Source organism: Solea solea, chromosome 4, assembly GCF_958295425.1.
Source record: "Solea solea chromosome 4, fSolSol10.1, whole genome shotgun sequence".
Classification (NCBI taxonomy): domain Eukaryota; kingdom Metazoa; phylum Chordata; class Actinopteri; order Pleuronectiformes; family Soleidae; genus Solea; species Solea solea.
The window spans coordinates 18646202-18671877 of NC_081137.1; the positions used below are offsets into that span (position 1 = coordinate 18646202).

The 25676-nt window shown below is 40.7% G+C and overlaps 4 protein-coding genes and 1 non-coding gene across 7 annotated transcripts; 1 reads left to right on the forward strand and 4 right to left on the reverse strand.

Annotated features, from left to right (window-relative positions):
- Positions 1-556: 556 nt before the first annotated feature.
- On the reverse strand, positions 557-3554 carry LOC131457927 (heat shock cognate 70 kDa protein-like). The gene is made up of 8 exons (XM_058626461.1): positions 3221-3554; positions 2888-3093; positions 2656-2808; positions 2007-2562; positions 1695-1897; positions 1248-1446; positions 925-1157; positions 557-844 (listed from the first exon to the last, which is right to left on the reverse strand). The coding sequence occupies exons 1-8, from the start codon at positions 3423-3425 to the stop codon at positions 683-685; spliced, it is 1917 nt and encodes a 638-aa protein (XP_058482444.1). The 5' UTR covers positions 3426-3554; the 3' UTR covers positions 557-682.
- Positions 3555-4978: 1424 nt separating this feature from the next.
- Positions 4979-9234, reverse strand: LOC131457926 (heat shock cognate 70 kDa protein). The gene is made up of 9 exons (XM_058626460.1): positions 9078-9234; positions 7851-8060; positions 7321-7526; positions 7079-7231; positions 6435-6990; positions 6123-6325; positions 5833-6031; positions 5518-5750; positions 4979-5431 (listed from the first exon to the last, which is right to left on the reverse strand). The coding sequence occupies exons 2-9, from the start codon at positions 8053-8055 to the stop codon at positions 5234-5236; spliced, it is 1953 nt and encodes a 650-aa protein (XP_058482443.1). The 5' UTR covers positions 8056-8060; positions 9078-9234; the 3' UTR covers positions 4979-5233.
- Positions 7606-7699, reverse strand: LOC131459029 (small nucleolar RNA SNORD14). Its single transcript, XR_009240178.1, has one exon. It is a non-coding gene; the product is annotated as a small nucleolar RNA SNORD14 (small nucleolar RNA).
- A 399-nt stretch (positions 9235-9633) lies between the features above and the next one.
- Positions 9634-24261, reverse strand: LOC131457928 (cytotoxic and regulatory T-cell molecule). Of its 3 annotated transcripts, XM_058626463.1 has the most exons (12): positions 20917-21288; positions 20599-20687; positions 18622-19087; positions 16317-16454; positions 16064-16216; positions 15814-15933; positions 14303-14464; positions 13777-14019; positions 12122-12190; positions 11876-12025; positions 11610-11696; positions 9634-10624 (listed from the first exon to the last, which is right to left on the reverse strand). In XM_058626463.1, the coding sequence occupies exons 3-12, from the start codon at positions 18665-18667 to the stop codon at positions 10467-10469; spliced, it is 1326 nt and encodes a 441-aa protein (XP_058482446.1). In that variant the 5' UTR covers positions 18668-19087; positions 20599-20687; positions 20917-21288; the 3' UTR covers positions 9634-10466. The 3 variants fall into 3 exon arrangements, with proteins under 3 accessions (XP_058482446.1, XP_058482445.1, XP_058482448.1); XM_058626462.1 differs by lacking the exon at positions 20917-21288 and adding an exon at positions 24164-24261 and having other exon boundaries at positions 18622-20687; XM_058626465.1 differs by lacking the exon at positions 18622-19087 and having other exon boundaries at positions 20917-21286.
- On the forward strand, positions 21172-24310 carry LOC131457925 (heat shock cognate 71 kDa protein-like). The gene is made up of 9 exons (XM_058626459.1): positions 21172-21312; positions 21382-21593; positions 21689-21894; positions 22101-22253; positions 22343-22898; positions 22970-23172; positions 23281-23479; positions 23563-23795; positions 24086-24310. Exons 1-9 carry the CDS (start codon positions 21284-21286, stop codon positions 24308-24310), a joined length of 2016 nt encoding a protein of 671 aa, XP_058482442.1. The 5' UTR covers positions 21172-21283.
- The last annotated feature ends 1366 nt before the right edge of the window (positions 24311-25676 follow it).

Sequence of the window (25676 nt, forward strand, 5' to 3'; positions counted from 1 at the left end):
ATTCAAGTGATAATTATGAGTTTAACCTTTTCTTTCTTTCTCTTTTTACACTTTAACACTTCTTTTCACTCAGTTGTGGGGATGGATGGATGATTCTCAGGGCAAAATTACATTATATTACCCTTTTACACATGCTGCCCTATGTTTTTATGTGATCAGTCAGTACCAATATTATTGCCGAGGGGAAAACAAAAGGCTGGTAAACTGCTACATACAGTAAGATAAGCTCAAAAACACTATGGAAAGTCTGGTAACTGTGAAAACACACATTTAGTTTACCTCAGATTGTTCAACTCCAAAGTAGGGTAAAAAAAAAAAAATAAGTCAGGGTCAGGGTGCAGAAAGAGAAGAAGAAATGTGAAACATCACTCATTTAACCAATTATATGTCCTGTTGTGTCAAAAATGATGTCTCTGAACCTTGTTTTTGCTTCATCTTCACATTCATTTGCTACATTTTTTAATTGTTGTTTGTATATTGTTAACTCTGACATAGTGTAAATGTTATTTTCCTGAAGGATGCTGCGTGTACCAGACACAAAACACTCACCACAATATTAAGCCATTTCCTTTATATTCATGCATACATTTAAATGAGCAAAAACTAGACAAAACTTATTTATGGGGACGGGGGCAGCCGTAGTTGTAAAATGTGAGCTTGGAAATCTGACTCATTCTCAGTTTTAATCAACCTCCTCAATGCTTGGTTCAGAGCAATCACCACTAGGCGTAGCACCAGGCATGCCACCGGGCATGCCAGTGCTCTGGTACAGCTTTCTGATAACGGGGTTGCACATCTTCTCCAGCTCCTTCTGCTTATGCTCATATTCGTCCTTCTCGGCAGTCTGCGAAACAAGAACACTTTTTCTAGTTTTCAGGCAAATGTCATGTCATCAGGACAGAAAAAAGACCAAACTGTATTTACCTGGTTCTGGTCTAACCAGCTGATGACCTCATTACACTTGTTCAAGATCGTCTGCTTTTCGCCAACACTGATCTTGCCAGCAAGCTTCTCATCCTCCGCCGTGGATTTCATGTTGAAAGCGTACGACTCTAGACTGTTCTTAGCAGACACTTTCTCACGCTGGAGGTCGTCCTCTGCCTTGTATTGCTCAGCTTCCTGGACCATGCGTTCAATGTCGTTCTTGCTGAGACGACCTGTTGTGAAATGAGAAAGTTGAGCAACCGATTATGCTTTGTGGGAGAGAACACTGTGGTCATGATTGGGTCATTTTCTAATTTTTATACCACTGTCATTGGTGATGGTGATCTTGTTCTCCTTTCCAGTGCTCTTGTCAGCAGCAGAAACGTTCATGATGCCGTTGGCATCAATGTCGTATGACACCTCAATCTGGGGAACACCGCGTGGAGCAGGAGGGATTCCAGTCAGCTCAAACTTGCCCAGCAAGTTGTTGTCTCTGGTCATTGCACGCTCACCCTCATACACCTGTTGGAAGTGTGAAGTGTGAGCAGGCACTTCCTGATAGCCTATGTAATGGAGACACCAGTCTCAAAAAATCATTTTTGTTGGCCTGCAAGAGAGGTCCTCCTACTCTGGGTCTTTCCATATGAATTGTAATGAAAAAGAGACCTACATATTTTGCCTCGAGAAAGACAAAATATTGGAGTAGATGGTTCTGTTACAAAATGGGGGGGGGGGAGTAGCTAGAATAAAAAATGAATTATTCTGCTTACCTGGATGAACACATCAGGCTGGTTGTCAGAGTAGGTGGTGAAGATCTGTGTCTGTTTGGTTGGAATGGTGGTGTTACGCTTGATCAGGACAGTCATGACACCTCCAGCAGTCTCAATACCCAAGGACAGAGGGGTGACGTCCAGAAGCAGCAGATCCCGCACATTCTCAGACTTGTCTCCAGTCAGGATGGCAGCCTGGACAGCTGCAGAGACAACACAAGTCGTCCTTGCACTTGCACTTAAAAATGATTAGATCTGATTATTTGAGCAGGAAAGAAGATTCTCGCTTCTCGTTCAGCTAAAGACACTTACCAGCTCCATAGGCCACAGCTTCATCTGGATTGATGCTCTTGTTGAGTTCCTTTCCGTTGAAGAAGTCCTGGAGAAGCTTCTGGATCTTGGGGATACGGGTGGAGCCACCGACCAGCACAATGTCATGAATCCGAACCTTATCCATCTTAGCATCACAGAGAGATTTTTCCACAGGGTCCAAGGTGCCACGGAACAGGTCAGCGTTGAGCTCCTCAAAGCGAGCCCTGGTGATGGAGGTGTAGAAGTCAACTCCCTCATACAGGGAGTCGATTTCAATGCTGGCCTGGGTGCTGGAAGACAGTGTGCGCTTTGCTCTTTCACAAGCTGTGCGCAGACGACGGACAGCTCTCTTATTGCCACTGATGTCCTTCTTGTACTTGCGCTTGAACTCTGCAATGAAGTGGTTCACCATGCGGTTGTCAAAGTCTTCACCACCAAGATGAGTATCTCCAGCCGTGGATTTGACCTCAAAGATGCCATCGTCGATCGACAGGATGGACACATCGAAGGTTCCACCACCAAGATCAAAGATGAGGACGTTCCTCTCTGTGCCAACCTAATAAAAACATCAATGTTAGCTAATCAAAAAAACCCACACAATTTTAATCACCACTATTATTCAAGTAAAATAATCTGATGCTGCATTTACCTTCTTGTCTAAACCGTAGGCAATGGCAGCAGCAGTTGGTTCGTTGATGATACGCAAAACATTGAGGCCAGAGATCGTGCCGGCATCCTTAGTGGCCTGGCGCTGGGAATCATTGAAGTAGGCGGGCACCGTAACTACAGCATTGTTGACAGTCTGAAAGGAAATAAAAACACATTTCAAACAGCATGCACTTTTTTGTGGTTTGCTTACAGAGCCATGCCACATAACTTACTTTTCCGAGGTAGGCTTCAGCAATCTCCTTCATCTTGGTCAGCACCATGGAGGAGATCTCCTCAGGGTAGAAGGACTTTGTCTCACCCATGTGCTCAACTTGAACCTTGGGACGACCACTGTCACTGACGACGTTAAATGGCCAGTGCTTCATGTCTGACTGCACGACTGCGTCATCAAACCTGCGGCCAATCAGCCTCTTGGCATCTGAAAGAAGTTCGATTTTAAACATCTCAATACATCAGCTCAGATTATCTATTGTCAGTGATAATCAAGTGCTGACTTTCAGCAAGAACACAAGATCGCTATTGTTCAATAATTAAACTTATCTCACCAAAGACTGTGTTGCAGGGGTTCATGGCAACCTGATTCTTGGCTGCATCTCCGATCAGCCTCTCTGTGTCCGTGAAGGCCACATAGCTGGGTGTGGTCCTATTGCCCTGGTCATTGGCGATGATTTCAACTTTGCCATGCTGGAACACTCCAACACAGGAGTAGGTGGTTCCAAGATCAATACCAATAGCTACTTCGTTTGTCATGATTTCTGTTGATAAGATTATAGCTGCACAGTTAAGAATATAAGCACCGCAAAAGGAATGAAACTGACTATTTAGGAGCTATCAGGCCAGTGTGATTCGTCTTTGGTGTTTTACAGCCCTGGCAATGTTGCCTTTGTGGAGTGATATTATAAAGATCGATAAAAGCAACACTTTCCTTTCTTGTTGCACATGAAAGGGAAGGTTTTTACCCTGTGTTTGGTGGCGGAAGAATCCGGAACTGCATTACACCCCTCTCAGTGTACAGCCTGACAAGAAGAAGAAGAATACAGAGGAAGGAATAATCCAGAAGAACGTGGCAGTTATGTCGCATTTCTGAGTTCTTCAAGATTCATCTTCCACTTTCCTCCTCAGGCCTGGTTCGCACTGTTACTGTTGTTACTCTTATTAAGTTTGAACAATAGGAGAAATTCTAATTAACATTTTTGTTTTAGTCTCAAATACACTGCAGAGCAAATAGATGTTCTTATTTGTGACTTGAATTTGTGATCCCAAGTGAATAAAGGTTTTTTTCCCCAGTACCTGTAGTTGCAGTGTTCTCCCACAAGGTGTAGCCGTAATACTGCAGTATTTGTTCATGACGTTCGGAGTCCTTTTATGGAGTTTTGAAAAGTCATAATCACACATTTGAAATAAATAAATCGTATCAGCTTTCAAGTATTCAATTATCCAGTCTTAATTTTAACAAGTAAATTAAAAGCAGTTACATGCTGTAATGTGTGGAAATAACATGCATTTCCTGAAAGGACCTTTTCCATTGCTTTCAGGCTCCTAAACTTTAAACGTTTAATTCCCAAAATTCTTCAGCCCTAGTAAAAAAACCTGATATAGTCGAATCATATATTGTGACGTTTTTGTATGGAATTATACTTTTTACATGATCTGGATCAGCAAAACTTGCTGAAAGAAAATTATTTCTTAAATATTGTATTACAGCCACCAATTAAGGATACCATAAAACTCAAAGGTTCTGTGGCAAGTCAGAGTTCAACTCATTTTATTGAAATAGTGAATAAAATAATATATTACCTGTAAAAATGAGGATCGTTTCAGAAGACCATAAGCATATTTAGGGTAGTCTTAAAGGGGAAATTGCCTCGTCTTTGGTTAAACCACATCCCAACCAGATTGTTTAGAACAGTAGTCACTTTTCTTGCAAGTAATCCCTAAAGGATGTTTATCAGATTTACACTGCTTAAACAAAGATGACACTAAAAGTGAAACATCCAACACGAAAGGATGAACCCGACTCAAACACCTAACCTGAGCCATGGTGTCAACCAGGGAAATAAGACCCATAAATTTGTAATGACGCCTTATGTTACCTATAGAGAAGCATAAGCCACAAGACTCTCCAAATCAATGAATAATTAAGTCATGACGCTAATGGAATCTGATCAAGAACCTTATATTTATCCTTACAGCAGGGTTCATCAGGCCATATGATAAAAGCCAAGTAAGACTGACAAATAAACCTCTGCAGTAGATCAGTAACAGCTACTAAGTCAAACACCACAGAGCAGAAAGCACAAATGGATAGGAGGGTTTTCAAGTTTATTTTCAGTGCCACCATTTAGAACATTAACACACGTGAATCAACACTCATTCAACCAACTGCAAGTTGTTCCCAGTTGTGCCAAAAATGATGCAACATGTTCCCCAAACCCTGATTTTACAATTTTAAATTACACTCTTAAGCCTGTTGGAATGTGTGCTGTAAGAGGGTTACTTTCTTAAAACATCCAAGAGGTAGCTGCTAAGGCGGCAAATGTTTAGTGTAGGTCGGATCTTTAGTCGACCTCCTCAATGGTAGGACCGGAGGATCCACCGCCACCAGGGGCAGCACCACCAGCACCGGGGAAGCCACCAGGCATGCCCTCAGGCATACCACTGGGCATACCCGCGCTCTGGTAAAGCTTTGTGATGATGGGGTTGCACACCTTTTCCAGCTCCTTCTGTTGATGCTCATATTCATCCTTCTCGGCAGTCTGAGAAACAAAAAAGATACTTTAGTTTTGAGGAAATTGTGCCATGTCAAGCCGGAAGAGAAAATAATAAAAAAAAAGAAAAGTACCTGGTTCTTGTCAAGCCAGCTGATGACCTCATTACACTTGGTCAAGATGGTCTGCTTGTCGTCGTCACTGATCTTGCCAGCCAGTTTCTCGTCCTCCACAGTGGACTTCATGTTGAAAGCATATGACTCCAGGCCGTTCTTCGAAGACACCTTGTCGCGCTGGACTTCATCATCCTCCTTGTATTTCTCTGCTTCATGGACCATGCGTTCAATGTCCTCCTTGCTGAGACGACCTGTCATGAAATAGGAATGGTTAACACTGGATTTTTGTGGGAGAGAACACCGGCTATAATAGGGTAATTCTCATTTTTATACCTTTGTCATTGGTGATGGTGATTTTGTTCTCCTTTCCAGTGCTCTTGTCGACCGCAGTAACATTCATGATGCCGTTGGCATCAATATCGAATGTCACCTCAATCTGGGGAACACCACGAGGAGCAGGAGGGATTCCAGTCAGCTCAAACTTGCCCAGCAAGTTGTTATCTTTGGTCATAGCACGCTCACCCTCATACACCTGTTGGAAGAGTTCGCATGAACAGTTAAAAACCACTCCTTGTGTTAAACATGGCATCAAAAGTAGCTAGAACAAAGTTAATTGTGCTTACCTGGATGAGCACACCAGGCTGGTTGTCGGAGTAGGTGGTGAAGGTCTGGGTCTGCTTTGTGGGAATGGTTGTGTTACGTTTGATCAGGACAGTCATGACACCTCCAGCGGTCTCAATACCCAAGGACAGAGGGGTGACGTCCAGAAGCAGCAGGTCCTGCACATTCTCAGACTTGTCTCCGGCCAGAATGGCAGCCTGGACAGCTACAGAAACAAAAGCAATGTTAGGCTCCAGGTGATGGGCGGCTGCTAATGACTTAATCATTTGAGCAGTACAGGAGATAAAAGTGCACATTATGCTAAAGACTCTTACCAGCTCCATAGGCCACAGCTTCATCTGGATTGATGCTCTTGTTGAGTTCCTTTCCATTGAAGAAGTCCTGGAGAAGCTTCTGGATCTTGGGGATACGGGTGGAGCCACCGACCAGCACAATGTCATGAATCTGTGCCTTATCCATCTTAGCGTCACGGAGGGACTTCTCTACAGGGTCCAAGGTGCCACGGAACAGGTCAGCATTGAGCTCCTCAAAGCGAGCCCTGGTGATGGAGGTGTAGAAGTCAACTCCCTCATACAGGGAGTCGATTTCAATGCTGGCCTGGGTGCTGGAAGACAGTGTGCGCTTTGCTCTTTCACAAGCTGTGCGCAGACGACGGACAGCTCTCTTGTTGTCGCTGATGTCCTTCTTGAACTTGCGCTTGAACTCTGCAATGAAGTGGTTCACCATGCGGTTGTCAAAGTCTTCACCCCCAAGATGAGTATCTCCAGCCGTGGATTTGACCTCAAAGATGCCATCCTCGATGGTCAGGATGGACACATCGAAGGTTCCACCACCAAGATCAAAGATGAGGACGTTCCTCTCTGCACCAACCTAATAAAAACATCAATGTTAGCTAATCAAAAACAACTATTTAAATCACCACTATTATTCAAGTACAATAATATGATGCTGCATTTACCTTCTTGTCTAAACCGTAGGCAATGGCAGCAGCAGTTGGTTCGTTGATGATACGCAAAACATTGAGGCCAGAGATCGTGCCGGCATCCTTAGTGGCCTGTCGCTGGGAGTCGTTGAAGTAGGCGGGCACTGTAACTACAGCATTATTGACAGTCTGAAAGGAAATAAAAACACATTTCAGAACATTTCAAACAGCATGCACTTTTTTGTTGTTTGCTTACAGAGCCATGCCACATAACTTACTTTTCCGAGGTAGGCTTCAGCAATCTCCTTCATCTTGGTCAGCACCATGGAGGAGATCTCCTCTGGGTAGAAGGACTTTGTCTCACCCTTGTACTCAACTTCAACCTTGGGGCGAGTGTTGTCATTGACAACGTTAAATGGCCAGTGCTTCATGTCTGACTGCACGACTGCGTCGTCAAACCGGCGGCCAATCAGCCTCTTGGCATCTTAAGGAGAAAAAAAAAGTTTCTTTAAATCTTTAAACATCAAGACAGACGGGACAGAATGTGACTTCAATGAAAGAAACCACTCAGACATCCAAGGAAGGATTTGGGCCGTCTTTGGTCTTTCGACCTCTGGTGGAAACTACGAATGGCAGGAAAAACCATCATCACAGTGATTTCTTTCATTGAGTCACTCAAAACCACACTTATTAATTCTTGCCGTGAATTTTTCATAATCACATATTAAAACGTCAAATAATTTCATCAGGTTCAGAGTGACTTGAAACACAAGCCTAGCACTGTTCAATAAGTTAACTAGGATCTTACCGAAGACTGTGTTGCAGGGGTTCATGGCAACCTGATTTTTGGCTGCATCTCCGATCAGCCTCTCTGAGTCTGTGAAGGCCACATAGCTGGGTGTGGTCCTGTTGCCCTGGTCGTTGGCGATGATTTCAACTTTGCCATGCTGGAACACTCCAACACAGGAGTATGTGGTCCCAAGATCGATACCAACGGCTGGTCCCTTAGACATGATTCCTTAAAAAAAAAGAAAAGAAAAGAAAAAAAAAAAACACATTACTAAACATGAATTTCTAGAAATGCCTGTTCCAAAAGATAATGCAGCAGATCCATGTCAGCAATGTGAATTTGTCAACAATGAGAAGCTAAAAAAAAAGACCATTCTGCATTTAATTAACTAAAACAACTTAAGGATATTATCTTAATTGAAATAGTGAGCAGCCAACATAGGCAACAGAAAATTCAAGATACTGCAGATAAATTGTCGGCAGAGCAAAATCAATGTTACAATGAACAATCAATTTACATTACATTTTATCCTGCTCCAGTAACAACGAGTACGTTGAAAAACATTCACCCTCAATAATTGTCTGCGTTATCTAAATTTATTCCAACACGACACAAGCCTCTATTGTGCTATCAGGAGTTAACTGCGGCAACAGTCTGGGAAAATGGGCACTGCAGAAACATGGCGCCTCGTCAGTCGCATGTGACAATGAGGCATCAAGTTTTCACAGCGTCCAAACCGGACGTTGGCAAAAAAATGAAGAAAAGGAGAATCTACAAAATAAGTACAAGATGCCGATTGATTTCACAGCTTTACTATACTACAAACACGTCGAAACGTTTCGCGAATTATTTTTCTAAATGCCACTTTTAATCTTAAATGTAACCGGAAGTCAGTTGGCTTTTGCTGCCTTGCCTTGTTCGAGAACGTTCTCGAACATCTTGCCTCATCCCCTCCCCCTCTGCTAAACCGCTAAAGCCAGCTGACGCACGCGCTCAGCATGGCGGGGCCTAGAGAATCCGCATCCTTTGTTTTGCAATCATGGCGTTTGAATGACGGACAAACACTAAATTTAACTCACAAACATACTATACTGTGACCATTTCCTAACAGAGACCATCTTCAATTAAAGAGCACAATGGCAAAAGGACACTGCGGCAACAGAGTGAAAAATATTTTTTTGCGCGTATTTAACGTACTACTTCAACTACGTACTTCATTCAAAAACACATCTCCGAGAAACTTACCAAATTAATTGGACCGCGGATGATTTGAATGTGTGGTGATGGACAGCGACGTGGTGGAGCTGGCTTGTCCTTGCCGGTATGAGAAGGAAAGGGAATGAAAAGAGGAAACACAACCTTATATAAGACTGAGATGACAGCCAATCACAGGCCGAGTCTTCTGTTCTTTCGCCAACGGCCAACCAATGAAACCTGAATGACGTCAGTCTCGTCAACTTCCGGTTTTACCATATTTAACCTGTGTTTCATTCTTGGAACTGAATGACACATTGTCATGTTATTTCATTCACTTTCTGTTTCTAAGAAACCCAGCCAACAAAACGTGACAACAATGGAAGCATCTGGAGAGATAGTACTGATTGTACTGATATAATCAATGTTATTATTTTCGATTAAAAATAAAATGAACATATTTTAAAGGCTCTTGGAGATGATATTTGTAAGGCGCACCCTGTGAGGCCACACAAAAGGTCACAAGAGGTACAGGCTTTTACTTCTTGGTCATGTCCCTAGTTCCTGGAACTAGTGAGTGTTAAAATACTACAGTCAAAAAAGAATGTTCGAGAAAAATATAATTTATTCTTACGCATGAACAAAAGTTCACAGCTTTTATACAGTACGCAGCACTACGTCAGTTATAAACATGTCTATACTTGCCCTCTGACTATAGCTCTAAACATGTATTTTACTCATTTTCTGTTTCATAAAAACTACAGCAAACATGTGAAAGGTTATACTGACAGAATCGATATTATCTTAATTTAAGATAAATGTGTCAAAGGGTCTAATGAATCGGATTAACCCTCAGGCTTCAGTTTAATTTACCACCCTCCAAAGTCATTAAGGACAAAAATGTCCACTTCCAAAAAATGGCTATAAAATCTTTACAGATTAATAATTTTTTCTGCATTGAACAACTTCAGATCATTCAATAACTTTGAGGATTTTAATCATCAAACTGGCATTTAAAGGGTCATTCAATATGTTATAGTTTTTTATCAGGACTGAAGTTGATCAGACGATTTTGTCCTGGACTTAATAGTATGGCAAAACAAATTCACAGTGGTCTACTGATCTATTATAAATTCGAATTTAAATTCCAAAATTTGTCAAGAGAGAGATTTTCTTACAAAATATTGTTCCATATGCACTTACACAGCCAAAATTAAGCCAGATCAAGAAGAAATAATGACGCCTGAGGGTTAAGAAAAGATAATAGCAGCAAAAAGTAAAAAAAGCTACAGATAATGTGCAAAAAATACCATCAATCTTTCTACACAAGTTATAAAAAATATAATTTATTCTTACACCTAAACAAACAGTAGCATTTATACAGGACACAACAGATCTTCAATTATAAACATTTTTGTGGGACGATTTATTTTACAGGATTCACAACTCCGTCTCCTTTATGTTGTTGGAAATCTGAGGTTGTAACGTCTGCTCTATGTCGACAATGTGTGTTTGTGTCATAGTGTCTGGGTTCGATGGTGTCACTACTGGTTCCTCAGTGACGTACTGTGTAAATGCTTGTGTTATGTTGAAGAGTCCTGTGAGAGAAGACAAAAAAAAGACAGTCAGATAAAGATGGTCAGGAAATGGTTGCAGAAACAGGAAGTTTGTCATGTGAAACGGCGAATCTGTGAATTAACAGGAGGACTTGGTTGTGTTCACTTCATGTAATGAAAGAGAAGCAAATGTCCAGTTGAAAAACTGGAAAGACCAAACATAAGGACACCAACGTTGTCTGTTACCTCTTTAAATATTAATTCAGTAAAGAGCTCATCTTCCCTCCCATTCACCACAGAGTGCTTGAGATGGCGTGTGAGCCAACTATGTTTGCATAGTTAAAATAGTTCTCTGTTTTCAAAGAATGCAATGTTGCAAGAAAAGTCAGGATCTCTCATCGGCCTCAAATATTCTGCTTCCTTTTTTTTTTTCCATGGCTGCTGGCAGTAAAAACAAACACTCTCCACTCTCCATGTTTTATGAACTTTATTCGCTGGGGTTAAATGTTGCAATCAATAAAATTCACACCTAGAATTCCAAGCCGTAGCACAACGTTTTGGTACATATTCTGTGTTTTAATCAAGGGAGGAATTCTGGGTTTGAGTTTTAACTAAGCTTTTATGAGGCCCTAAACTCCGGTAGCCGGTGCTGGATTATTCTTAATTCAAATGTAACACTATAAATTGCATTAATTATAGTTGTGTTATTTACCAAACCAGTGTCCCTCTTGTTCGTTTTCTTGAATGTAGAGGGCAGTAAAATCTCATAAGTGGCCTAGTATTAACCCTTAGTGCTCACACGGCACGGATCAGTGGCGCAGGCGCACCCTTGGTAAATTGTAGTATGAACTCCTTATATGGACATCCTGGGTGTGTGTGCTTATAGGTCATATAGTCAGGCTTATGTGTTGTTGAGTCACAGTTATGATTAATTTTATATCACATTTTTAGTAGCGATATAAAGCAGCAATAATTGTGCAGTGTTTCTTTTATCGTAAAAACAAGCCAAAAAAAATCATCAATGTACCTCTTTGTCTTTGTCCTTTGGCGTTCTTGTCCTCATTGCTCGATTTGGATTTACTGCTATCTTCTGAAGGATCAGACTCCTCATTCTCTGTAACAATATAAACTGTTTTAACAACATCATATTAAAAAAAATGACATTTTTGAACATACATTAAGCACTTAAGATTTGCTGCGCACATTTATGGCCCAGGCCTTGACTAAAGGTCAGACTGACATCAGCTTCAGTATCAGTGATAAGGAAAAAAATTATGTGAATGATCTGCTCACCTTTCCTCCAGACGTTGTGTGCTCTCCTCAGCTTGATGGCAAAGAATATGACCACCACCAGAAGAAAGAAAATCAGGCACGTCACCAGGAAGATCAGCAACGACGAATTTCCCCTACTTCCTCTTCGTGTTCGTGGATCATCAGTGCTTCCTGGGAAAAGTAAAAAAAAAAACTTGATCGTTATTAAAGCTCATCACAGTTTTTTTCTTTTTTTTTTACTACGTGTGATACGAGATCAGCTTTTACCTGTTGTGTTTTTCTCTGTGCTGTTGTAGGACACAATCTCCTCTGTTGTCGCAGACGCAGACGTGCGGCCTTCAAGGAATCATAAAGAAGGGAAATACAGTTATTAACACAGACTCTACTGAGCTGCTGCAAGTCATTTTGGGCCTCCAAAGGGAATTGTAGGTGTTCAGAATTACCACTAGATGGCATTAGTGAGACGTTTGCCAAGTGAACACACACACACTTTTATTAATCAAACAGTTCAATGGATTTCCATCTTATTTTCATAATTTACTATTCAAGGCTTTACAGAATTAAAGGCACAGCAACACGGTATAAAACATAAAATTAATAAAATCATAAAAGTAAAACAGTTAAATAATAAAAGGGTAAAAATATAGGTGCTAATGTTCGGGTTGGCTATTCTTATCTCCTAAAGTGAAAGTCGAGGAAAAATGTGGGTCTTTAAACACAATTATTTAATTTTTTAGCTTCTTAAATGTGAATATGCTCTGGTTTCTTCGGTTTGTGAACAAGAAGGACAGTGTGAGGGTGTTGTCTGAAACCCTATTGACCAAAAAACGAATCCATTATTTAAGAAGATAATTTAAGAGTGTCACAAATCATCGTTTGCTGCCCCAATTTTCATATGCAAAGCCGAAGAGGGGAATTCAGCCAACACCAGAAAAGGTAGGTTTTTTAGAGTTACAGTTTCTGTAAACTGTGTCCTAACATTATTCAGAGAAAGTATAAGTTTCAACTCAACGTTGCTTCACCTGTGATCGACTGACGTTTGGATTGAATGGAGTTGTCTACTCTGCATATCACTCTGTAAAAACCGTCATGAAGCTTAGTTGTTCCCTCCTCCTCGAAGTGTATGAATGCACCTCACATGGCTGAGTGTCACACACACACTACAGTGTGAGAGACTTTCCGTCACAGGAAACACAACTACAGTGTGGGTTAAGCAACCAGTAGAAAAAAACCCACTGTGAAACTTGTGATCAGAAAATTCCATCCAGCAAGACGACAGTTTGTCATGGATAATATATACAGTACATATTCAACACAGAGTATTTAGCCTGCTTTTCCCCACTACTATGTGAAAATGTGCAGTGTCTTATGTATATATATATATATATATATATATATATATATATATATATATCATTTTTTCAGCACAACCACAAAATTGTTTTCATTTTCACCATCTATATAAACACACCCGAGCAAAAATGTACTGCAAATGTTTCAAATCGGATTGAATTTGTGAAACTTGGAAAGACGTCGCAGTTCAAAGTTCGCTTGGTTAGTTTTTACACGTAAAAAATAAAATTCTAAAAGTCTAATTTTGTCACATCTGCACAATTATTGCTATTTTAAACCACTAATAAAAATGCCTGAACACACACGCCCAGGATGTCCATATAAGGAGTTGTGTATTATTCCCATGGCAATTTACCAAGGGTGCACCTTTGGCACTGATTGGGTTAAAATAGATTATATTGTGTATTTTTGGGGCAATAAATAGGAGTTAAAAGTAGTTAATGATTATTTATACACAGTGTGAGGTTATTTTCTGTGAGGTATTGTATCCCGTACACTGCTGTGGCAATATGTATGTACAGCCCACACAAAATGGAAATCACATGCAAGTGAAAGTAAGTTTCACTCACCGCTCGTGCTGAGATGCGAGCCTGTCGATGTCACCGGGGTCACGTGAAACCTGGTGGGTGCTGTGATCGTCTCAGTGGAGGGGGTGGCCGACGGAGGCTCATTCGTGTCTGTGACTGTGAGGGACGCTGTTGTCGCGTCTTCATATCTGGACCCGCGGCCGGTCGTCGTCCTCGGCACCTCTGCTGACCCTTGAGGATGAGTGATGGACACAGCTGTTGTAGTTGTGGTGTTGAGTTTCGTTGCTGTCACAGAGAAGGGGGAGGGGTTTACATTAGTATTGACCTTGTTTTTTTTTTTATCAGATTACAGGAAGCCAAATTATTTACTACACACAGAAAGAGGAAATAAAACAACACAGTGTCATGGGTCCAAAGAAAAATCTCTTCAGTGCTTTCCCTGTTTTGTGACGACATGACACACTGTTCCTCAAAAATCTCCCTTTGTTAAGTAAACATGTGTCGGCTATGATGAAGGTTACACTAATTTTACAATAACAATGAGTAGAATACTTCATTTTGTACTCACGCTGTCGTCCACGTCTGATAATTTTGAAGTCCATCAGAGGTGACGAGTGCATGGCTGGATGTCGAGCGAGGCATTTCACAGTCACTCTGTTCCTCGCGGGCTGAACATAAATCAAACCAGTGGAGACAAATTTGTCCTCTTCAACATGGACGTGGGCATGATCTGTGGGACGACACAGACGTGATTAGTTATGCCGATATAGGAATTTTGACATGTTAGATATAAATGGACAGGGAAAAAAGAGGAAGATGAAACCAAAAGTCACAAAATACAAAACACTCACATGTCAAGATAAGAATTGTGTAAAAGCACCAAAACATTCAAAGATAAATAAAAAAGATGGACATCACATGAGGAGAATGTCTGTCATTTGGGTTTTAAACTGATTCTGAGCCAAAGTTGAGGAAAGAGCTTCATGCAGAGCCAGTTTTAACTTGTCTAACTCCAATGGAGAGAAGCCAGGTTTGAGGTGCAGTGCTGTTAAATGTGTGGACGTCGAACTGCTGCATCAGGAGTAGGAGCTTCACTTTTCACTGCAGTTCAAGGACAGAAAGTGTCGTGATTGCTATTTTTGAATATGGTCAACTCACTTTTTATTGACTGATTTTAACACTTAGTCCGCCTCAAATAAAAACGATCCATCCTCATACGTGTCTGAGATCTGTCATTGAACTCTATATTTATAGTTTAAACATGTTTCCCACTGATTCACAAAAATCATGACGAGCAACAGCGTTACATTTGAAAAAGGAAAACTATGATTAAGACTTCAGGCCTGGAAATAACATCCACCAACAAAGCAAATGTGGGCAGTGAATACAGTTGGTGTGTTGTGGCAGTGGCTGTGGTTGCTGAGTTGTCTTTAAGACGCCTACAGAAGAGCAGTGTGTGTTCAAAAAATAACAATCTGTAATTTTTGTAGAGTGAACTGTATTGATCACATCCATGGTTTCATCCCTCATGTTTGTCGATGGAAAAGTGACCCTACTTGTTTCCAGAGGTGGAAAGAGTACTTAAATATTCTACTCAAGTTAAAGTACCACTATTTTACTGATCTGAAAATGTACTCAAGTTAAAGTAAAAAAGTAGCTTGTTTAAAATCTCACATGAATTGTGAGTTATTAATTAAAGGCAAACCTTTACAAATTAAAGTGCTGGCAAAATTAAATGTTTAAACACATAATGTATCAGTCAAAATGGGTCAAAGGTCACAAATGCTTGAATACTTTCTCACTCACTCAGGGACCTTAATTAATGCCAATTCACATGTCCTCATCATTCACCTATCCTCATCGTTCACCTGTCCTCGTCGCTCACCTGCCCTCATCTTTCACCTGTCCTCATCTTTCATTTGTCCTCGTCTTTCACCTGTCCTCATCTTTCACCTGTCCTCATCATTCACCTGTCTTCGTCATTCACCTGTCCTCGTCATTGACTGCACGTATATATTTAAATGTGAAGTGGCTCAGTCCATAGCAGTCATGATGTAGGAGGAGGGAAGAAAAACTCACTATGAAATTCAGGCCCATGGTCCAGTTTCCAGGAGATCTGTGGAGGATGGTGGTTCCCCTCAGCGGTGCATTTCACGACCACCTGTCCCTCGTGGTTTGTTACGCTAATTTTAGGAAGACCTTTAAAAAAAATAAATCACCAAAGCAAGGACGTCATTTAGGATATCTGAAATTCTCATCCAGCTGACAGCTCCAGTTTGTAACGTTAACGTCTTGGAAATAATGTAATCAGTAACTGCGACGACATTACCTAACACGGTCACCTCCACTTTCTTCTCGTTTATGTTGTCGCCGTAGTGGGAACATGTGTAGATGCCTCCATCTTTGAAGGTGACGTTGGAAATACTGATGGAGAACTCTGAATTGGACAGTCTGTCGATCCTGTAGCGCTTGTTCTTTAAAGCTGGAGAACAAGAGCGAGAGAAATGATGAGTTTTTTTCATTCTTGTCATTCTGAAGAATAAAGCTCATTTAAGTAGATGTTGTGAAGAGGATGTCGTCACCTCTCTGGCCATTAAAGAACATAACGTTTTCTTTTGGGTTCCTCCACTCCGTCATGGTCTTGTGGTTAATGATGGGGCAGCTCAAGTGGAGAGTGTGATCTTTCATCACGGTCACACGCTGCCACACTGAGAGTGAAGCTGCAATCGGATAAACAGGAGGTGAGAAGGTTGATCACAGATGCAACCCACACTCAGAGGGAAACATTTAACCCTGAGAACACAGAGTATTTAGGCTGCTTTTTTCCACAACTATGTTAAAATGTACAGTATACACAGAGGCTATAGGAAGTGCAATAGAGATTGTATGATATCCTTTTTTCAGCACAACCTACGCAATCTGACGAAATTTGTTTTCAATTTTACCAAATATTTAAACACACCTGAGCAAAAAAAAGTACTGAAAATGTTTAAAATTGGATTGAATTTGTGAAATTTAAGTTTACTTGGCTCGTTTTTATGAACAAAAAGCAAAGAAAAAGGGTCTCATTTTGTGACTTCGGCACAATTATTGCTATTTTCGATCACAACTAAAAAAGTGACATAAAGTGAGTCATAACTTTAAAACAACACATAAGACAACAAAAAAACTGCATTTTTTTAAAGCCTGAATATGTGACCTATAAACACACACACCCAGGTCCATATATTATTTATTATATATTGTTATTCCCACAGCAATTTACTGAGAAAGTAGAAATTAATATTCAAAACTGATTGTGATTAAGCTGAAATAAATAAGATATCATGAGAAAGAGGTGTCTGAGGTCCGAACAAAGCTTTTCACAATGTTTGACTCATCTACTCCTACAGGCCTGTGACCAAGTGTGAAAGTGTATGAGTGTAAAAGGGGGTGTGAAAACCCCCCCAAAAACAGTTGCTGTAAAAGCAGCCCCCCTCTAACCTTGTATCACATCTAATGCATTTCTACAGTGACGGGAAGTGATGTCACCCGTCACAGTGAGAGAAAATATTAAGGTGGGCTGTGGGCTGTTGCTCAAATAGGGGCTTGTTGTTTTGTTTGTTTCCTGTGACGAAGTGTCTGGAAAAACATTATCTGTGGGCACGAGGTGACACCAGTGGAGAAGACAGTGGGCTCTAAGGGTCAGGACCTTCCTCGGGCGTGGGTCGTGTTAGAACTAATGACTGTAACAAATTCAACTAAATTAAATGGATACATAGTAGTTGCTGAATGTCTGATTTTAAGTCCATACATAACATTGTCTAATGTTGACAACACATGCATAACATGTAAAAGGAAGTCATATATGTATACTTGTATGCATATGTAAATCTTAATCGATAAAACATAATCATTTGGTGCCCTATGTGATCAGAAAATCCACTTTCCACACAAAAGCAAATTAAAAAGGACATAAACATTGAAACAAATAAACCCAAACTATTAATTTACATCCTTGGTTCGCAAACGGTGGTACGTGAACCACCAGCGGTACGCAAGGGTTCCGTTGGTGGTACTTTGTGGTGAAATTTTGACTGAATTGCGTAGAAAATGAAACATATAACTAAAGAAATTATAGTAAATGAAATAATCATAATTACAGTCACCACATTGCTCACACCATTTTTAATCTAATGTCACTATACCAGTGTGTGAAGTATATGTGAGGAAGAGGAGGATGAGGATAGAGCAAATTATGTTATTGAGAATAAATCTGCCTCGTGTGAAAAGTCTGTGGCTGACTTTGCTCGGCCTATTTACACCACTGTATTTTAACGATGGCGATATTTTCTCAGGTGGTACTTGGTATAAAAAAGTCTGAGAACAACTCTTCCACATGAAACATTAAACTGTGATAAGCCTGCCCTCAAAACCACAACTAAAAAGATTTTTAAAAAAAGATAACACATCAATAACACTTTGCACTAAATCCATAAAACAGAGTTTCAATGACATTTCACATTGTTTCTTATATGTTGGCAGAGCAAAAGAAGCCATCTATAGAAGGCATGACGTGTTATTGAGCCATAACAAAAACCAAATAAGTGAAAACAAGTAACATTTTGCGTTAGAAGACAATATTGTAATGTTGTTCACAGCTAGATTATGATAATCGTGTGTAGGTCTCACACAGACAAAAAGTAGGTCGAAAAAAACAACCGACAACTAATCCAGCTGTGCGAACTGAAGTTTTCGTGCAGGTTTCTTATGAATATTTGTCCAGACAAGTGTTTGTGTGACGCTCAGACGCAAGACGACTGCTGTAAATACACATATGAACAAGTCATGTTTAAGTTTCATCTGCTTTTCATCACAAAAAAATTAAAGTGAAAGTAAGTTACTTACCCCGTACGAGGAGCATGAAAACAGTGAGAAGCAGCTTCACTTCCATCTCACACTCTAACTCACCAACGGTCACACTGATGCGCTTCCTCAACACTTGATTGTATTTGTACTCTGTGTGGAGGGACCTTCCGTGACATCACTGCTGTGTGGTTTCCACTCATTTTATTTTATTTAGGGATTCTCAGGCAAAACCCAAACAGTGAAAGTAAAAGGTTAAACTGCATGTCATGCAGTATATATTGTATACTCTCCTCTTTCTGAAACTTTATCCCACTGATCCTTCTACCAATATTTTAAGAGATTTAATGAAAAATATGTCAGTATTTTTGATTGGAGTAACAATTCCTATGTTGTTATTTTCATTCTCTGGTTTTATTTCACTGCCTTTAACATAATATTTGTTTGATTTTCTCACCGAAACCACACATCACTGAGGTAAACGTGCTCTGAACAAGTCTTTGGTTTCCTGAGTACAGATAGAGTCTGGGTGAGAGTAGTGAAGGGAAAGTGACAGTATATTATCAGTTAGTTGTGGACATGATAATCCAGTAGAAGTATTTAACTCACACTGAATTTGTCTGGCACACGCAGTTATTTTTTGTTTGTGGTTTATTTTTGGCGGCTACGTTTACATTTGTGCCTTTTATTAATTGTGTATTTTATGTATCATTAGTACAGCACTTTGATCCACTGTGGTTGCTTTAAAGTGCTTCACAAGACCCCCCTGAGTTTTGCTAAACTTCCACAAACAGACCGTACATGATACACTTTATCTCTGACTCCAATCCAATCCAATTTTATTGATTTAAGAAGCACTTTAAAAACAACAACAGCTGGAACAAAAGATACATAAAATATAGAAACGTACGACCTTAAAACAAACAACAAAACAATAAAATACAGTAGAGACCATATTGAGAACACCACAAATAACCAAGTTGTCCAATAAAAAACAGGTAAAAACAAAGAATAAAAACGGGTTTTAAGATACATTTAATACTCACAAGCATGATAGGAGTAGTAGTAGTTAAGACTGAAATATGATGACGATGATGCAGCTGTGACCTCATACTGACAATTATCATAAAAAGATCAATAGGTCACATTGTGGTTTGAAGAGTTTCTGAAGAAAACCACCTTGATTATTTTGTAGAATGATTTATTTGTGGAACAGGTGTTGACAGCTAATGCGTGTTGATATGATGATTATACTGTGATGTGATCTATAACACACCTTGATAAATATGATGATGATTTTGTGATATCTTGTTGCTCTAGAGCAGGTCTGGCCAATAGGGGTGGCCACATATGGCCCTCAAACCATGAGTTTGAGACCTGCTTGTGAGGATAGTTTGTCTGATGATGAGAATTTAAGCTCCATTACTGTTCATCACAATCAGTTACTTACTGAGTTGTTGTCTCTACTTATTCACTGAAACCTCTGAGGAATATCCCTGGAACTTTCCTGTTATTTCTCTCTCTTTTTTTTATTTTTTATTCAACAGCATCCCTGGGTTTTTTTTTTAGCCAATCAGAGGACAGAAGGCTCAAACGGAACGAGCCAGAATGTACTGGAAGCTGACTGTTCTGCAAGCTGATTGGCTGGGGGGAGGATTTATACACAAGTGATGCTGTAATCTTCTGCCTGTGTTGATCTGGTGGAGGAGAGTCACTGCAACAGTCTGCAACCACAGCTCCATCCAGGTAGGACATGAATGTTTTGCTACCCCTGAAACGTTGTACGTGTGGTTGTGCTACAGCCATATGTCACAGACCTACACAATTGACATCATTCGTGTTTATTTTCATTTAATTTATGCCACAGTAACTTGCTTTTAATGACATATATGACATGTCGGCAGCTATGAGAGGCGTTTATAAACTGTGATGAAATGACTCAGAGAACACTTATCAATCAAAACGATTGGTGCATGAATGGATGGATGTGGATAGTGCATCAGAGAAACTTCAACCTACTGTCTCAGCTGTAAGGGGAAGTGTCGCCCTCTCATGGTTTCATGGATCAGCAGTTTGACTCGAACTCTGTTATGACGCTGCAGAATCCACTGTGGTGTGGAGACAGACATAGAAAATACAAACCAGTGTAAATTACACAACTTTTAACTATAGTCTCTTTGTTCTCTATTCAGAATATATTGTATTTCCGTGGACTACAAATGAATAGAAATTGTGTTGGAAATTACACATAAACTATATCAAATTATGCAATGAAAATCAATACTATACAAGATTAAATCTCTATATTGCTTTGTTATGACTCCGTACATCACCTACCGCCTCTAAATATGGGGAAACATGTATAGATCTGATACAAATGTAGTTATTATGTTACAGAAAAAGAACAATAAGGGTCATTAGTAAATCACACTGTACAGAAACCAACTAATGCCAAAGACTGTATATATTCAAGGAACATCTGTCTGTCTGTATCCGGGTTTCTTTGATGCCATGGCAACTTGATGTGTCACTTTGTTGATGCTTGAGTCATCAAAGACAAGAGTCCTTTGATGGTTTTGACCAAAGAAAATGTAAAGAGTGAAACATTCCTGATTCTGATTCCTACTGCGAAGTGACTTTGAACTGCAGAGGGCAGCATTTCACCTCTCAGCGTACAGCATGTCAGACATATTTTTATTATTAGATGAAGGAGAAGACACCCGCTGACATAAGGTAGTTAAATTGAGTGTTACTGCCCCCTCCTGCAATAAGATATAAAGTGACTTGTTTCCACTCTTTCAGAGCAGCCATGTCCAAAGGATTAGCCGTTGGTATCGATCTTGGAACCACCTACTCCTGTGTTGGAGTGTTCCAGCATGGCAAAGTTGAAATCATTGCCAACGACCAGGGCAACAGGACCACACCCAGCTACGTGGCCTTCACGGACACAGAGAGGCTGATTGGGGATGCGGCCAAGAATCAGGTTGCCATGAACCCCACCAACACAGTCTTTGGTGAGATGATGAAAACAACAGTTTATTCCAAACCTCTTCTGCTGCCACTGACAGATTTAAAAAAAAAAACTATATATATATTTTTTTTTTTACAGATGCCAAGCGTTTGATTGGCAGACGATTCGAGGATCCGGTGGTTCAGTCCGACATGAAGCACTGGCCATTCAACGTCGTCAGTGATAGCGGACGGCCCAAAGTGGAGGTTGAATACAAAGGTGAAACCAAAACCTTCTACCCAGAGGAGGTCTCTTCCATGGTGCTGACGAAGATGAAGGAGATCGCTGAAGCCTACCTTGGGAAGGTGAGTACACAAAATGTTGAACAAAAAAACTGAAACACAATCTTTTAAAGTGCTTTCTTATTGTTGATTTACAGAGATGTTTTTCAGAAATGATAGTCGATATCACTGAAGCGCTTTCCAGTTCTCTTTCTCTTTCTCTTGGCCTTTAGCTTTTCTTGACTTGTAGTCATCTGCTGCTTTAAACACTTATTTGTTTTTGCTTTCAGGCCGTGTCAAATGCCGTTATTACAGTACCTGCATACTTTAATGACTCTCAGCGTCAAGCGACCAAAGACGCTGGAACAATCTCGGGTCTGAATGTCTTGAGAATCATTAATGAGCCCACTGCAGCTGCTATTGCTTATGGTTTGGACAAGAAGGTAATAATGTAAGACAGTAAATAATAGAACAATTATTCATGTCCACCTATACCTGTACAGTTACAGGCTCACACTCTGTTTTTCCCCAGGTTGGCGCAGAGAGGAACGTCCTCATCTTTGATCTTGGTGGTGGAACCTTCGATGTGTCCATCCTGACCATCGAGGATGGCATCTTTGAGGTCAAATCCACTGCTGGAGATACTCATCTTGGGGGTGAAGACTTTGACAACCGTATGGTGAACCACTTCATCGCAGAGTTCAAGCGCAAGTACAAGAAGGACATCAGCGACAACAAGAGAGCTGTCCGTCGCCTGCGCACAGCTTGTGAAAGGGCAAAGCGCACACTGTCTTCCAGCACCCAGGCCAGCATTGAAATCGACTCCCTGTATGAGGGAGTTGACTTCTACACCTCCATCACCAGGGCTCGCTTTGAGGAGCTCAACGCAGACCTCTTCCGTGGCACCTTGGACCCTGTAGAGAAGTCCCTCCGTGACGCTAAGATGGATAAGGCGCAGATTCATGACATTGTGCTGGTCGGTGGCTCCACTCGTATCCCCAAGATCCAGAAGCTTCTCCAGGACTTCTTCAATGGAAAGGAACTCAACAAGAGCATCAATCCAGATGAAGCTGTGGCCTATGGAGCTGGTAAGTATCTTGCTTTTCGATGAAGCACATGCCTTAACTTATGACTCTAATCAGTTCAACCTTACTTACAGCTGTCCAGGCTGCCATCTTGTGCGGTGACAAGTCTGAGAATGTGCAGGACCTGCTGCTTCTGGATGTCACCCCTCTGTCCCTGGGCATTGAGACCGCTGGAGGTGTCATGACTATCCTGATCAAACGTAACACAACCATTCCCACAAAGCAGACCCAGACCTTCACCACCTACTCTGACAACCAGCCTGGTGTACTCATCCAGGTGAGGATGCCGATTGATGGGGGATCCAGACCTTCGTCTGAGCAAAAGACAGGATGGTAGACAAGCATAGTTTGAACATTGCCTGTTAACACTTCTCACATCCAACAGGTGTATGAGGGTGAGCGTGCAATGACTAAAGACAACAACTTGCTGGGTAAGTTTGAGCTGACCGGAATCCCTCCTGCTCCCCGTGGTGTTCCTCAGATTGAGGTGACATTCGATATCGATGCCAACGGCATCATGAATGTTTCTGCTGCTGACAAGAGCACTGGAAAGGAGAACAAGATCACCATCACTAATGACAAAGGTAGAGAGAAGAGAAAAGAACCCACATATACCTGCAGCTTTATCCCAGGTTATCAAATTGTAATCTTTCCTGTTTTGTGACAGGTCGCCTCAGCAAGGATGACATCGAACGCATGGTCCAGGAAGCGGAGCAATACAAGGCAGAGGACGACCTCCAGCGTGACAAGGTGTCCGCGAAGAACGGCCTGGAGTCGTACGCCTTCAACATGAAGTCCACGGTGGAGGACGAGAAACTGGCTGGCAAGATCAGCGACGACGACAAGCAGACGATCACAAACAAGTGCAATGAGGTCATCAGCTGGCTTGATAAGAACCAGGTGAGGATTGATGCAGATCAGTTAAGGTGATGTTTTCCCTGAAATCTTTCAGCTGACGTCAGCCAACATAACCAGGCCAGAGGTTTAGGGCCCCTGTGATCTGAAAGGATATGAAACATGTTCAATATTGCAGACCATAATTAAATATGTCTAGGACGTGATGTCTGATGTTTACAGTAAGGCAATAACAACCACTGTGGTGTTATTCATGCGTACACTAGAGCTTAAACTTAACGGAGCACGTGATTTCCTGCTGAACGGGACAATAACATGTGTTTTTCTTTTACTAGACCGCAGAGAAGGAGGAATATGAACATCAACAACAGGAGTTGGAGAAGGTGTGCAACCCCATCATCACCAAGCTGTACCAGAGTACTGGAGGAATGCCTGGTGGGATGCCTGGTGGGATGCCTGGTGGGATGCCTGGTGGCATGCCAGGCGTCTTCCCCGGAGGAGGAGGAGGTGCTTCTACCGGCGCAGGATCCACTGGTCCAACCATTGAGGAAGTCGATTAATCAAGTGTCTGTAGTTTTTGCATTCTGTATATTGCTGAGTTAAAAAAAGAAGAGAAGAAAAAGCATGAATATTGCCAGTGTAAAGTCATTACTGTCATTAGTGATTGTACTGAGCCTCAAGCAAACTAACTTTTGTGCGTTGTGTCAGGTCTGTACTCGTGAAGAGTAATAAATAATGACTGATGCATGCCTCTTGTGTTATGTGTTCTGTTTCTTTGAATGTAAGATGTGTTGTCTCAGTGTTTTATTGCATCATTACCGTACAGCACTTTGGTTAAATTCGCTTAAGGAATAAACCCGATTGGATTAAGCACATTATGAGATTACTTTTATCTTTTCAGTGGATAGTTTCTAATGAGGATCACTGCCTTAATATCGGTAACAATGAGGCTCGATTTAACAGCTTAATGTGTTATATGTCTGACCTTATTACCATGTTTTAACGATCAAGGGCAAGTGCATGGTTCCCTTAAAATTAAATCATAATACATCGAGATTAGTGTCATCTACTTATTACCGCTTGACAATTAGACAACCTTTCTCTTAGGATTTGAAAATAATCAGATATTTAGTATGTTTGAAACAGTCACATTTAAGTAAGTTAAATTTAAGTAAAAAAAGTCATTAAAGTTGTGGCTGTCTTTACTCTGACACATTATCTGTCATTATGGAGGCAGAGCAGTTCCTGATGTGCTGCAGTGATTAGCTCTCCATCAGGCAAAGTGGACACCATCGCGTTTCCGCATTAAACACTGTGTACAAATAGCAACTTATTAATAAATGGCCATATTAACGTGTGAAAACTTATGTGAGAAATGATCTAATTAAATGGAGTCATTTTAAGGATATGACTAAAGCAGTAGCCAGTTTGTCATATTATAATACAGTGACAGCAGTAATCATATTAAAATGTCTTAGTGTATCACCTAAAAAATAAGAGTCCTGTTATAGCTGTGGTGTTATTTAAGTTGAAGATAAATCAGTCGATAAAAGTACAGTTTTATGCAGTACAAATCAGCCAAGTGTAACTGTACTGCGACACAACTTGGAGTGAATTATTTAGCTGCAGTGATCCCTCACTGTCCCTGCACTCTGACCTCCCCACGAGCACACAGTCCTTTTTAAAAAGTATAAACATCTTTGGCATTTGCATCTTTTCATTCCAATGTCTCAAATGCTGCTGGAATCTGCCATGATAAAAATATGAAAAACAGCTGCCAATAATATTAATCCACTTATTAAGACAGGTAGAGGTTGCAGGAGCATAAACACAATGGGACATTTAGTTACAAATCATTAAAAGCATCTGATATTGCATTATTATAATAGGAAAAAGATGTAAAAAACTATGCATTTTGCCTCCACT